General features: G+C 35.7%; 1 protein-coding gene across 3 annotated transcripts in view; it reads left to right on the top strand.

Annotated features, from left to right (window-relative positions):
• Positions 1-14,432, top strand: part of LOC148942075 (ADP-ribosylation factor-binding protein GGA1-like) — a 96,308-nt gene that overhangs the window by 55,896 nt on the left and 25,980 nt on the right. For all 3 annotated transcript variants that reach the window (XM_089103375.1, XM_089103377.1, XM_089103376.1), the window contains exons 8-9: positions 5,807-6,137; positions 9,947-10,052. In XM_089103375.1, the coding sequence (XP_088959501.1) occupies positions 5,807-6,137; positions 9,947-10,052 (437 nt within the window). The remainder of the gene's footprint in view (positions 1-5,806; positions 6,138-9,946; positions 10,053-14,432) is intronic.

Below are 14,432 nucleotides of genomic sequence, written 5' to 3'. Positions count from 1 at the left end.
TACTATAGGAGGATAATCAATACGATTTTCACAATCTTTTTTCCTTTTTTCTTCTTTTTTTCTTTTCCTTTTTCTTTCGTTTTCATAGTATGATTGAAAATTCCAGAAACCTACAAGTTCAAAAATCCTTTTTTTGTATAAATATATATATATATATATATATATATATATATATATATATATATATATATATATATATATATATATATATATATATATATATATATATATATATATATATATATATATATATATATATATATATATAATGTTACATTTCTACTTACTTTTAATTTCTCTCAGCAGGCACCTTTTTACTCAATAAAAATTTTCAAACTGAGGAGAATCACCTAATGACCTTGGGTGGTTGGCTTTTGTTTTGATTCCAATAGATTCCCAATCATCACAAATCAAAGTGTCATTATAGCTTCATTTTTAGTTGGTAAAATTTGATACACAGAAAGCTGATTTTTTCGACCGTTAGACGCCGGAAGTGAAGTGTTTGCTTATGAAAATAGGTGACTACTTGTCTGTCTCTGAGACAGACAAGCAAAATTGTAAATTGTAAAACAGACAAGCAAAAATTGTAGTTTGTCATATGTTTACGATAGTTTTTTCCCCTGAATTCATGGAAAATAAAAAAAAAAGTTTTGTTTACTATAAACCATGACTTTTTACTAGTTTTTACTAGATTTCGGGAAATTTACTAGACCCTCTAAATTTACTAGATTTTTTTTTTACTAGATCTAGTAAAATCCTACTGACGGTGGCAACCCTGGGTTACAAAGTGCATTATTCGTAATAGCGGTTTTCCACTTGTTTCCGATTGTTTCGCGTCTGACTTGTCTACCCGTGAAAATATCTGATGCCGCTTATGTTTCTACGTTCTCTGGAGCACTCGCACCCCGGTCCGGGTTTTTATAATGGGTGAGATAGGGAATGATCATACTGGATAAGTATATAAACTGTGACTCATACCCTCAATTTTTTTATCAATTAACACTAATATGTTTAACGTTATTTCGCGTGTTTGTTTGAACCATATAGTGACCTAGTTAATTATTAAATAAATTATTTTTTAATGTAAAGCTGAGACGGTATCCTAGCAAGGTGGTATCCAGAGGGGGGGGTAGGGAGGTATTACATTTAAATGATAATATCTTGAATTTTTTTTATTGAAATCAGGGATGCCAAAAATTTAGTTTTTTTTTAATTTAAACCAGAGGCGGCATCCTATCAAGGTGGTATCCAGAGGGGGGGGGGGTTGGGAGCTATCATATTTAAATGATAATACCTTGATTTTTTTTTTTTAAAGCAGGGATGCCAATAATTTAATTATTTTTTTTATTTAAAGCAGAGACGGTATCCTATCAAGATGATGGTATCCATAGGGGGGGGGGGGGCATAGGGAGTTATTATTTTTTTTTTATTGAAAGCAGGGATACCAAAAAATTATTTTTTTCAAAATTAAAGTGGAGACGGTATTCTATCAAGGTGGTATCCAGAGGGGGGGGGGCGATAGGGAGATATTATTTTTAAATGGTTGTATGTCAAATTTATTTATTTTTTAAAGCAGGGATACCCAAAAGTTAATTTTTAATTTAAAGCAGAGTAGGTATCCTATCAAGGTGCATGGTATCCAGGGGGGGGGGGGTTAGGGAAGTATTTTATTTAAATGATAATATCTTGAATTTTTTTATTGAAAGCAGAGATGCCAAAAAGTTTTTTTCTTTATTTAAAGTAGAGACGGCATCCTATCAAGATGGTACCCAGAGGTGAGGGGCATAGGGAGCTATTATATTTAAGTGATAGTACTTTGATTTTTTTTTTATTGAAAGCAGGGATGGCAAAAAGTTATTTTTTTTAATTTAAAGCAGAGACGGTATCCTATCAAGGTGGTGTCTAGAGGGGCGGCAGGGAATTATTATTTTCAAATAATAATATCTTGAATTTTTTTTTTGAAAGCAGCCTCAGTCCACACAAAGTGGATAAGTTGATTTTTATTCATGACAATTATAGCCACATCCCGCAGTTAGAATAGACTTCCAAGTTTGACTGAAGGAATTTTTTTCGACCAGTTGACGCCTATATTTTTTGTCCCTCCACACTATTTTGAAAAATACCTTTTTTTTTACACATACTAATATTTGGACTTTCCTTAGTATACCAGCTTACCCGTCACACGTTGCCACGAGCTTAAAAGAAAGGAAATTCAATGAGAATGCCCCTAAGGAAAATTTCTAAACGTTCACTGTTTTAGTTAAAAGTTTCTAATGTCATAATGTTTTCATTTTAGTTTAATTGTAATTGAGAAACATATTCAAATCATACAAGATTACGTTGAATTGCTATGCATGCTCTTCGAAAAGCTGTTCAATTTTCAGATATCGTCCATTATATAAATTCATTTTAAGTTCGACCAAGCTAAATGGTTGAGACTGACACATTGATTGGAAATTGACTTCCCTTTTCCTTCCAGTACTGAGGGGGGTCATCCACATTTCGTCATTGGGAACTGATGCTTGATTATTTTTTAAGGTGAAATTTTAAGTTATCCTATTCAAAATGATTGTGGAAAAAATTGGTAGGACAGGTTGATGTGTTTTTGTGTTTTACATATATTTCTGCCTGCAATTGTATATTCTTTTGTGTATTCTAAATATTGTTTTTTGTTTTATGTATGGTATATTTCGACAGTTGGATAATGTTTTGAAATATGAATCAACACATGTAAATTAAAGAAGGAAGAAGCTAAACAAAAATACTCCCTGACAACATCTTTGTCCAACCCCTAGGATAATTTAAAAATTAACAAGATTTCCGTGAGTTATACTTGATGTAATTTTTTTTTTTAATTGTTATTAAAACCTGTTTTTAATACAAGGAAGGCTTTTTAGGAATCTAAAAGAGCAAAAAAAACGATGAATATCGAAGTCGCCCATTTCAACTGTTTTAAAGGTGACAAAGCAGATATTGGCAAAGGGCATTATGAAAAAATTAAGCTTCTAAGTTCAAACTTATATTCAAAGTTTTTACCCAGATAACTAACGAATTTTTTGATATGGTATTTTAGGTTTTGCGCGCAATAACGTTCAATGAAAAAACACTACTAATTTTGGTAATTATCTGTGTTAAGAGTACATAGATAATAAATACTTCAATTGTTATGCAAGAATTCTGAAATACCATAGCCATTTCGCTTCTACCAGATTTCTGCTTCTCTTGATGAATAACAAAGAAGACCAGTTTCCAGCCAGCGACTTGTGAATTTTTGAACTCATAAATAGGCTCGAATTTGTTGTAAAATTAAGCTGTGATTTGAGAAAGACTGATGAAAACATTAATGTTTGCGGTCAACATTGATCGCGCCGGCGGCGTGGCGCAGCGCGCTGTGTTTGGCCCCGCCGCCGCCGGTCTTCCCTCATCGGCGCGGCGCCGGGTTCTAAACCCTACTATAAAGGTTTCAAGCTCCCATCTGCAAAAATGTGGAATGTTGTATTTTTTCCCAGAAGAAAGATGACAGATGTGTGTTTATTTATTTTTTTTTCTTTGTTCTTCCTAGGGGTTATCGTATCTAACCAGTGGTCCTAGAAGATCAGGAGAGGGTTCATTTGAATGGAAATCAAATGTTTTAGTCCTCTTTTTAAGGGACAAAAACATTGGAGGGTAACTAGCCCCCATCCCACGCCTTTTTTTTTCTCGAAAGTCGTCTGATAAAAATTTTGATTTAGCTATTTTGTTCAGCATGGTTGAAAGGTCTAATAACTATGCCTGCGGGGATGACATGAACCCCCACAGTCCCAGGGGGAAGGTCTGCAAGTTATAAAATTTACCCATTGTTTACATATAGTATTTGTTTCTGGCAAGTATACATAGATTTTTTTTGGAGGGGGGGGGGGGGTTCTACGTGGTGAATTTTCTATTGGGAGGGAGGTTTCCGAAGGTAAAATTTTCAGGGGAAATTTTACACGGGGAGAATTTGACGGAATTCATACACAAAATTCAATTTTATTTGTCTTACTTTCTCGATGACAACTTTTTTTTACGTTTGGAGGTGTTCTGGGGAAATTGTCTGGGGGAAATTTTTAGCGGATTTGGAATTCTCTGGGGGATTTTTAAGTAGAGGGGGAGATTTTCAAAAGGAAAATTTTCTCCGTGAGGGAATTTTCACCAGAAGAAATCCTTCATGGGGAAATTTTCCACAGGAGAAACCTTCCCAGGGGGGGGGGGGGTGGTTAGGAAAAATTTTCCACATAAGGGGGGGGCGTCCGCCATGACCTGAACAATGATATGAATTTAAATGAAAAAGCAAGCTTTTCTTTATAGGGATAATTTTTCAGGTGGAATCATCCGCAAGAAGTTTTTCTGGGGGGAGGGGGAATTTCCGTCGATGATGGAATAGTCCGGGGGTGATTTCTGGGAGGGGGGATTGACACGGGAGGAACTTTACGTGGGAAAGCTTTCCATGGAGGGAAAGGTGATTTTTTGGGGATTATTTGAAAAAAATCAAAAATTAAATAAAAACAAGTTTTTTCAACTTAAAGTAAGGAACAGCAGCAAAACTTAAAACGAACAGAAATTATTTAGTATATGGGGAGCTGCCCACTCGTCAATACCCCGCTCTTTACGCTAAAGATTTTTAAATACTTTTAAAAAACCTTCTTATTCTAATTAAACGGCTCTTGTGTTTCAGGTGTTGTTCTTAAAGAATTGGGACAAAAATCGATTTTTAGCGTAAAGAGCGAGGTATTGACGAATGGGCTGCTCCCCACATGTATGGAATAATTTCTGTTTATTTTAAGCTTTATTGTTGCTTCTTACTTCGATTGAAAAAGTTTTTTTTTAATATTTAATTTCATTAAGAATCTCAATATATGTCGGTCCGGTTCAAATGTACTTTATATTTGCCGTATTCACTGTGATATCGGAACGCCTTGGTTATTTTTATATTCATTCATTTCATTGCCCACTAGGCTAAGGTTATTAGCTAAACTTATGAAATTAAAATCACTTACATTCATTATGAAATACACTTGAATTGTGAAATAAATTATCCTTTTTGTCACCTTATATATAATCCGATCACGAATGCTATTTATTTGATATATAGATAGATATTCACAGTACGGGAGCTGAATCAAAACTGAATGGAATCGCAATAATAATTCAAAGAAGATTTTGTGCTTAATTGTGACTGAGTTTTGAGCTTAATTGTGACTGAGTTTTGAGCTTACTGGACATTCACGAAATAAATGATAACAACGTAATTGATTTCGCTTCAGCCGACTGTGCAAGTTTCAGCTTTCTGGGTATCTTGCTGGAGCAAAACAGCTGAAATTCTTGGGCCCCGATCAACCCAAGCTGATTGAGATCCCCTACCTCTTATGTCTTTACATATGACTAGCGGATAAAAATCAACTAAAGGAATCTGGGACAAACTAGACTGTTACCAGTTAGAAATTTCTAACTGTAATGAAATAAAAGTTTTGTTGCATTGTTGAATTGCAGAAAAGGTGATAAACTAGATTTATTAGACACTGGAGGGGGAACGGAGACGCAACTGCAACCTAAACGATTATTATATTTGGAAATAGTGTTGAACAGGGAGTAAAATAGTATTAACCCTTTTGTTATTACAGCTAGTTTATAAGGGTCGAGATTGTGTATTTACGATATGACATGAAGCAAAAATTCAGTTTTTCGAGCTCATAAAAATGTTTCCAAAATAAATCGTTTATTATCTCGTCTCTGATCACACAGGTCTCCTGTACTATATTATTTCTTTGTATATATATTAATTTTATAGGTCGAAGGAGAAGATTCCGATGAACAAAATGACCAAGCTAAACGTCACCCAAGGTCCTCCCGTCCCTTCTACATTCTCTGGCCAAGAGCTTGACCTCTTATCAGGTGAAAGTTCTACTGCACTGGTATTTGACTCTATCTCAACCTCAAAGCATTCCTCGAAACCCATAGGCTCTACATTAAGTAACGCTGGATCGAAAACCTCATTGAAGTCTACTAATTCTTCTCTTGATGATGTACTATTAGTTGATAACATGAACGACGACAGAAAAGATAGCAATGGTTTTCTAGATATAGTCGATTTGAATGAAACTCAAATGTCTCAACCGGATGTAAGTACAATACTTTAGTTAACATTTCGACTATAAATTCTTACTTTGTCTCTACTCGGAATGATTTGAAATACAAGAAGAATGTACCTGTGAAGAATGTCGTTATTAATGCACGGCTGGCCGTGAATCAAAAGTGACAAATTTGCCGTAAGATACTGTAATTAATGACGCTTTGTCGTTGACAAATTTTTCATTAAAAAAATTCTAAACGATTTCGTAGGGTTGTAATATTTTTAAACAAGTATATGTCGAAACGAAGATTGTAAATATAGGATGAAATGTAATATTTCGATATTGAAACGTAAAGAAATGTATAAAAAATGACATTTGAAAAGTTTTTTTTTTGTCCTGATAGTTCGGAACATAGTGAGCTTTATTAGAGGTTGTAATTTAGCTGCTTACAAGCTGTGACGTGATCAGATAGCTTGACTGCTTTAGTGTGCAAATAAAACTAAAAGTAGATTATGGAGGATTTATTGTAGTTTGTTCCTTAAAGAGCAAAACTACATTGTCCGGCAACCCGGCAGGACTACTTTAATCATGGTATATCCCGTGAGGAATACCTAAGAATAAGCTTTGCCCTACGATTTTCGCCACCTCGTGTAGTCTTCTAGCAGAGGTAATCCCTGAAAATCCCTCGCTTGAAGCATTCAAGTGAAGGTACAACAAATACATCAAAGCTGAAAACAAAATGAGGAAATTATAAGGACTAGCGGCATATCACTGTCGTTGATGGAGCCGCAGAGATTACAAAAAAAAAATACCCGCTGAAAGTCGGGCCTCTATTATTGCGTCTCTTTCTTGGCTCCAAAGGCCAGCAGCAAGTACACTTGCGCTTCTTTGTAAAATTGACTTGTGCAATCAATGCTTTTTGATATGGTGCCTTGCCTTAGGGAGTATTGTCTCGAGTACTTAAATTATAGGTTGAATTATATAACCTCCATATTACGGCTTTTTCAAGGATGTATCTAAAGATTTAACGGTTGTGACTAGAACCCCTACCCTATTCCCCATAATTGAGGGGAAGGGCAAACTTTTCTGCTGTTTAATGGCAAAAAGACTTGTTCTTTAGTTGAATGTGTTGGTTACTCACGCACAATAAGTGGTTTTTTATTGCACCTGAAATGTTGGTCTTGCATTCCTTTTGAGGAGGTAACAGTCAAGTCCCGTTTAAAAAGTAATCCTTCCAGCTTTAAAGCTTTGAACTTATCTATGACTTTGAAACCCCATATGTGGTAAACTGTGGTGGATTGAAATCCCATATATGGTAGAATTGTGATAAAGAATTGAAAATCCCTGAACACATTGTTGGAGAAAATTCGCTATAGTCTTTTAAGTCTTAATCAGGTCACGTATATTTTGATCTGCACTTTGAAAAAGGACATATATCCCCTGATCAGTTTGTCTAAGTTTATGGTAAAACAGTCAACTAGATTGATATAGCCTTGCTGCCAGCCGAGTTTTTTTTTTATATGTTTTTTCCATGACTAAGGTTGATCATGTTGGGTTTAACACAATTTCACTGTAATATAGGTGAATATATCTATCGACCTCGCAGAACTCATTGTAGATTTTGATGCGGAATCTCAGCCCACCTCTCCCACCCTCAAGTAACATCTTAGGAACAGCTTTGAACCCCAATCGTCTTCTTAGTCTGTGTATGTACAGGCTTAAGCGAGATTTTGTAGCTGACATGGAAGGGCTTTTTGTCAACGCAGGAAATGTTTCAACGAATCTCAAACCAATTATGGTTCTGAAGGTCTTTCAGGTTTATATTCCCTGTGGAACATGGATTGTGTGATAAACCTACATCTTTGTAGGTTTATCATTGATTGTGTGATGGATCTACAAATACTACTATAACTTCTACTTTTACAACTAAAGTTACTAAACTAAATCAAAAAAGAATAACTGCATCCTGGTTGTTAAAATGGCATAGTGCATCCTTATCGTCAAAAGGTCTTATCTGCAACATCACACCAATGGCTAAGGCGAAACGAATAAGAGTTTCAAATAGGGATAAATCCTTTATTAGGCAAGGAAAAAACAAAAAGTAAAGTTCTGAATATTTCAGAACTTTACAGTTCTGTGAAATTAAACGCTCGTATTTATGGGGATGACAGACCAGGGAAATTTTACAACTATAAATTCAGCAACACTCCGTTTACAATTAGAAGAAGAAGAGGATTGTGCCAACTTAAATAAGAATTATTAATTTAGCAACATTTTGTTTACAATTTCAGGAAGAGGAAGATTGGGCCAACCCAGGAAATATTTCGACGATTCTCAAACCAATTATGGCTCTGAAGGTCTTTCAGGTTTATATTCCCTAATCTCGTCTCGAAAGGACGTGATTCTTATATTATAGGATTAATTAGTTTTATTATGTATCCATTCACCGAGCCGTCCTAGCCGAGTGGTTAGCACGCTAGACTTGAAATGCTTTGCCCTTGAGGACAGGGGTTCGATTCTTGATGTAACTGGTTACTTGGTTTGGAACGGGGGTCAGTGACGTCACTCTGTAAGCTTAGCCAGAGTCGACGCAGCTCTAAATAGGTATCTGGAGAAATCTGGGGAAGGTAAACAGGAAGGATGTGTGAAAGCACAGAATTGCTGACCCTTAACCCCATTGCACTTCCTGGCTAAAACGCTGTTAAACGGAGTATCAGCGCCGCCGGTAGGGACTGTAAAATCCAATGCCATGTTCTTTGCCTTTTACTTTTTTTTACCATTCAACGAGCCAGAATAAATAACATTAGCTCAATGAATGAATGAATGATGTATTTCAAATTACATTTTTAAATAATCTGTTAATTGGTTTACTTTCAGATTTTGGATCAACTTTGGCTGTTTCTTAAAGAATGATCTAAAGTTGCTATGATTTATGAAAATAGGAACTTTTTTTTTTATTTTGGCTTGTTTCCGAATATATTTTTAATCTAAAAAAAAGTCGAACCAAATTTGAAAAAAAAATTGATCAAAACATGCCATGTTTCAAAACATGGATAAAGCTGTATCTTAGCTATTGAACAATAGCAAAATTGTCATCTTAATTCAAATATTAAAACTGTGGGACCGCAGAAAAATAACAAATCGAAAACTTGCACAGAGAACATAAGCCTTAACGTTTCACGGAAAACTGGTCGCATTTGGTGCTGGTGAAAAACTAAAGATTTGCACATTAAAACTCCAGAAAATTTTATTTATTTCAGCTCAGCACTGAAGACGGAACGTGAATATCGGTACAAAATATATGTCACTTGTTGTGTTCTATATCTGCCTAACCTCATTGGATTCTATTGATCTTTCTTTACTATTGTTGTGGATATAGTCCACTTAAATTACCAAAACCTGAACATATAGCGTTTACCATAAATTACTAGTCATAAAAAGCGGACACCTTGTGCAGGAGTTTTGATTCAATGGGCTTCTTATTAAAGGTTTGGTAAAAATAAAACAAAAACAACCACTCAAGAGGTTTTGAATTAGGGCCAAAACAAGGTCGATTGAGTGCTTTTACAGACCCCATTTGATGCTTCCTCTATGGCTGTTTCATACAAGCACATCCTCCACCCTGTAGGGTTATATCTACTTAAGCCGTCGCTTACCATCCCAATACGGCAAACTCGCAAAAATACGGTAGGGTTGAATTACCTACAAGGGGTTGAGCCTGTAAATCCGTTTTAGTTTTCTTTAAAAGGAATATGATAGGATTATAAGGTTTAAATCTTGACCAGTGACATATCAGGTCCATAGTTTTTTGGCGACATGGTGTCAGGAAAGTTGTCATAGTGAAATATTTATTTTAGGTATCTGGAGTGAATATCCGACTTGACAATCAGTCCCAGTCCAGTAACTGCCCTGAAGTTAAACCACTGGGTGACCTTACTGTATCTGTTGAATCAGTTAAGCCTGGTATGTCCAATTTTTATCACATAATTCTTTTTGAAGTTTTCAGGTTTTTGTTTCAATTTTAAAGGAAATGTAGTTGACATCCAATAGCATTAAATTTTCTTTTTTATTTTGGCTCAGTGTTTGGTTAAGAAAGTGCTAACTTGCTTAAATTGTTAGCTTTTAGTAACCAATTTATCAAGCGAATCTTCTCTCAAACTTCTTTTATTTTTGATAAATTCTGTTCTATAACTACGTAGTTATGTACTACTTATGACAAATAGAAATTTTAACATCCAGAAACCGCTCGGAATTTTGGGATAAATTAGCTAAGCTAGGCTCAACTTGGATTTTATCGCCGCAGTGATGATAGATTCAGCTAATTTCTATTAAGAGCCAAAATTAATGTTGAGAAAACTAAGTCGCTAAGACTAGGAATAAGTGAACATGAAAAGGTGACATTGGGTAATGAAAAGATTGATCTGGTGGGCAGCTTCACTTACCTTGGTAGTATTATTAGTAAAGACAGTGGGAGCAGTGAAGATGCTAAACGTAGAATACCCAAGGCTCAGGGTGTTTTTTTTTCACAGTTAAAAAAAAGTTTGGAAGAATAGGAAGATAAGTCTGCAAACCAAGATTAGAATATTGGAAGCTACAGTGATGACAGTGGTTCTAATATGGATCTGAAGCATCGGTGCTCCGAAAAGCGGATGAAGATTTGCTAGACGTTTCCCAGAGAAATTGCCTACGGATTGTTCTGGGTACCCGACTGACTGACCATATTTCAAACAAAAGGCTGTACGAAAAGGGTGGTTCAGTTCCGCTTTCTAAGGCTATAATGAGAGAAAGTTTGAGATGGCTAGGGCACGTTCTACGGATAAAAGATGACATATTGCCAAAGATTGTCCTTGTTGGCCAACCGTCTAGGACTGAACAGAAAGCAGGTCATCCATGGTTAGAATAAGAGGAAGTCATAAAGAATGATTTAAGGGAAATGGGAACTTCTTGGGAGAGTATAAAGAGGGAGGCATTGAATTGATTGGGATGGAGGAGGACCGTGCGTAGCTGTATTGGCCTCAGGCTCCTTGGTGCTGCGGTGAATTGTTTGAAGAAGAAGAAGAATTTCTCCCAGTCTAATTATAAATAGGGAGTGTAATTTACTGAAACTTGCCCGGCTAAAATAGTATTTTCACAGTTTTGCACAGTATATGAAGGCTTAGTTTATGCTTGGCAACCCATGTTGGATTTTTTCACGTTAGGAAACGATGACAAAATTTACCACTCAAAGTACCTGAACCATGTGGGGGAATCTTTTGATCACCCTGACGTTTCCCATGTTAGTTTACAAGTTGTTATGTAGCCTTTTCTGTCAAATTGAGATTTATGCACCACCCTCTATTTGAGATGATAAATCGTTGAGTTATGAGTTGTTTTTTTTTTTTGTTTTTTTTTTGCTTTTTATTTGTTTTTGTTTTTTCTTTTATTTCTTTTTTCAAATGATTTATGTTTTCTTTTTTTAATTTAATAAATCTATATGCAAAATTCATCGATTTTCTTGCTTGTTGCGAAGTAATAAATTCTATACTGGGACATTAGTAATACTAATTAAAAAGTTCGTGTATGGGGGAAATTACCACTTTCTCGAAATTCGTTTTCCAATATCTTGTCTGGGGCACAAGCTGTTTGTGTATATTGTCCTTTTTTCTGTGACCCATCATTTTTATAAAGGGGTAAGAAATACAAAATTTATTTTTCTTTACTATAGACCGATCTTAGTGAACCTCTTTGACATGTGGGCATATGTGTAAATAAAGTAGATAATTATTTCATATTTGTATTGGGTTATTTTTAGTGTTGGGCGATATTTTGATTAATCGATATATCGATATTTTACTTTCGATATTCGTTGTATCGATATCGATATTTCGGATCAGTGTTTTGCTATCTCATGGATTTGCCGAAGTTTAATAACTCAAATAGTAAATAAAGGTATTTTGTATAGCTTTTGGTGCTTGTTAAGAATCCAGTAGTCACGCGAGAATTGTATTGCGAGAACAGATAAGCATTATCCAGTACTTCTGCGAGACGCTATATAAACAAAGGGTTTCTCACTCCGGGAACTATATTTAAACTTTAGTTTTTTGGGGTTTAGGGGGAATAAAAGGTACCTAGGTTGGGTTAGGTTATGTTACGTATTTAATATATGCTATACTTTACCCCCACCCACCCTGCTGTGTAAATATATAGCCCAAATTTGTTTCTAAACTATTATATTTATACCCTATTTTGTTTTATTTCATTAGCATTAACGAAACTTCACTTATCGCGTGACTACTGGATTCTTAACAAGTACTTAACTTTTTTTTCAAAATTCAAATAATATAAAATCAAACAGTAAAAATAAACTTCGACTACATAAGAAAATTTAATAAAACCCAAGATTTGGAATTATTAAGGCTCAGGAAAAGAGGAAAATAAACTACTGGCTATTCAAAAACATCAGCATGTCAGTGTTTTTCTCTGAGAATAAGTTCCGCCGTTCAGTTATTATCTGACCAGTCTTGGAAAGCGCTCTTTCAGAAGGGACACTGATAGCGGGCATAGGCATGAATTTCATTGCAACTTCATATAAATATTTTTAGGAACCCATAGCAAGCGACTAACAATACTTGAGTGGACGAGTTTCTCTTGAAACTATTAGCTCCCTATTGAAAGTTTGCAGAGTCACGATATATTCGGCTGCTATCGAAGCATGTCCTGCATTGACTATAAGACCTTCATCGTGTGAATCCCAAAAACTGGCTTGATTCTGATATGACTGCAGCGCAGGGACTGCGATGGTACTTGTATCTTCTGATCGAGATTTAGCAGCCAGCAAGGCCAAATCAATCTTGTTTGCAGTTTTGCTCTCAACTTGTAAAATATCGTCAGGTGAAATATACATTTTCATGAAACGCGGGTCAAGATATGTGTCAATTGTTATGGGTTTGACTTGACCAAGGCTTAGAAACCTACAATGCATTTTATTCAGCAAAGCCTTTCGAAGCTCATCAGCCACATTTGAGAATCCACCAAAATCTACCTGAAGAAGGTGGCGTCTCAAAATCTTAGACAAAGGCAGGACTTTCGAAATGGATGGAAAGTTTTCGAGAGCTCAATAGTTGCCTCTAGACCCCGGCGCCGCGCCGGCGGATCGACCGAACGCCGCCGATGCGAGGCCCAATCGAACGCCGCCGAAGTGTCGTAAAGCCGCCAGCGCACCGCAGGCACGCCGCCCCCGGCAGAGGCGTAAAAAACTATTATAGGATACCCATTGCCGTAAAAAATTATTTTTACGGCAATGGGTATCCTATCAAGATGGTATCCAGAAGGGGGGCATAGAGAGTTATTATATTTAAGTGATAGTACCTTGATCTTTTTTTATTGAGAGCAGGGATGCCAAAAAGTTGAAAAGTTGACAAAATTAACAAGATTTCGTGAGTTACACTTGATACAGCACTGGAATGGTTTTATCATTCAAAGGGAAAGGGACACATGTGTTCAATCCAGTTTTTTTTCTTGTTGATAAAACGGGTTTACTTTGAAAACATTCATTCATATTTACCAGGCAGATTCACACTAAAACGAATTGGTGTGACAAAAGCGATATCGACTTCCCCGCCTAACGTTGCGCTCGAGTAACAGTGGCGCCCTTGGTCCAGTGCCCAAGTAAAATTAAAAGGCCAGGTCATAATAAAAGCTTTAAATTTGGGTGGTTCAAGGAGGAGTCTTTGACAGTCTTATGACCTCAGGGTACTAGATGTTGCAACGTTCTTACGTATCTACAGTGGTTTAGAACATTCGATCACCCCACAAATGATTACCAAAAATATGCACAAATGTAACATTTGGAATATTATAACACTTTTTTCAAAGCTTTGAAGAAAAGCAAAAAAGTCTAAATACCCCTAACTACGCTTGAAAGCTATTTTAAAAAGAAACTCTTTAGAGATTTCCATGGAAATGACCATAGCAGAACCTTTGAGCCTGGGTTGGGATCAAAGAGGAGTCTAAGTATTTTGACCACAGGTGACTTATTGTTGCGACTTTCTTAAATTTGGTAATTCTTGTGAGCATTTGGAAATCAAAGCTTAAACTCAATAACTGATACTAAATGTCCTAACATTTTGCTTGGATTAAAAGTGACGAACTAGGATGAGCATTTCAACATCTTCCTGGAGCTACTTCAGTCTGCATATTATTTCAATATAATTACACTTAAAACGGATGAGCTTTTCATTTTTTACCTAAGAAAATAGCTGGCACTTCATTTTTCTTCATAGCCAATAAACTATTAAGTGTTTTTTGTGTCATTGTAATTGAAGCGTTCTCATGTGAAGTGTTCATCATGTATTTTTCAATATG

This window comes from Artemia sp. Qi Xiang Cuo, chromosome 17, assembly GCF_049724085.1.
Source record: "Artemia sp. Qi Xiang Cuo chromosome 17, ASM4972408v1, whole genome shotgun sequence".
In the NCBI taxonomy this organism is placed as follows: Eukaryota; Metazoa; Arthropoda; class Branchiopoda; order Anostraca; family Artemiidae; genus Artemia; species Artemia sp. Qi Xiang Cuo.
The sequence above is the reverse complement of the archived record's forward strand: the minus strand, read 5'-3'. Positions and strand labels throughout refer to the sequence as shown.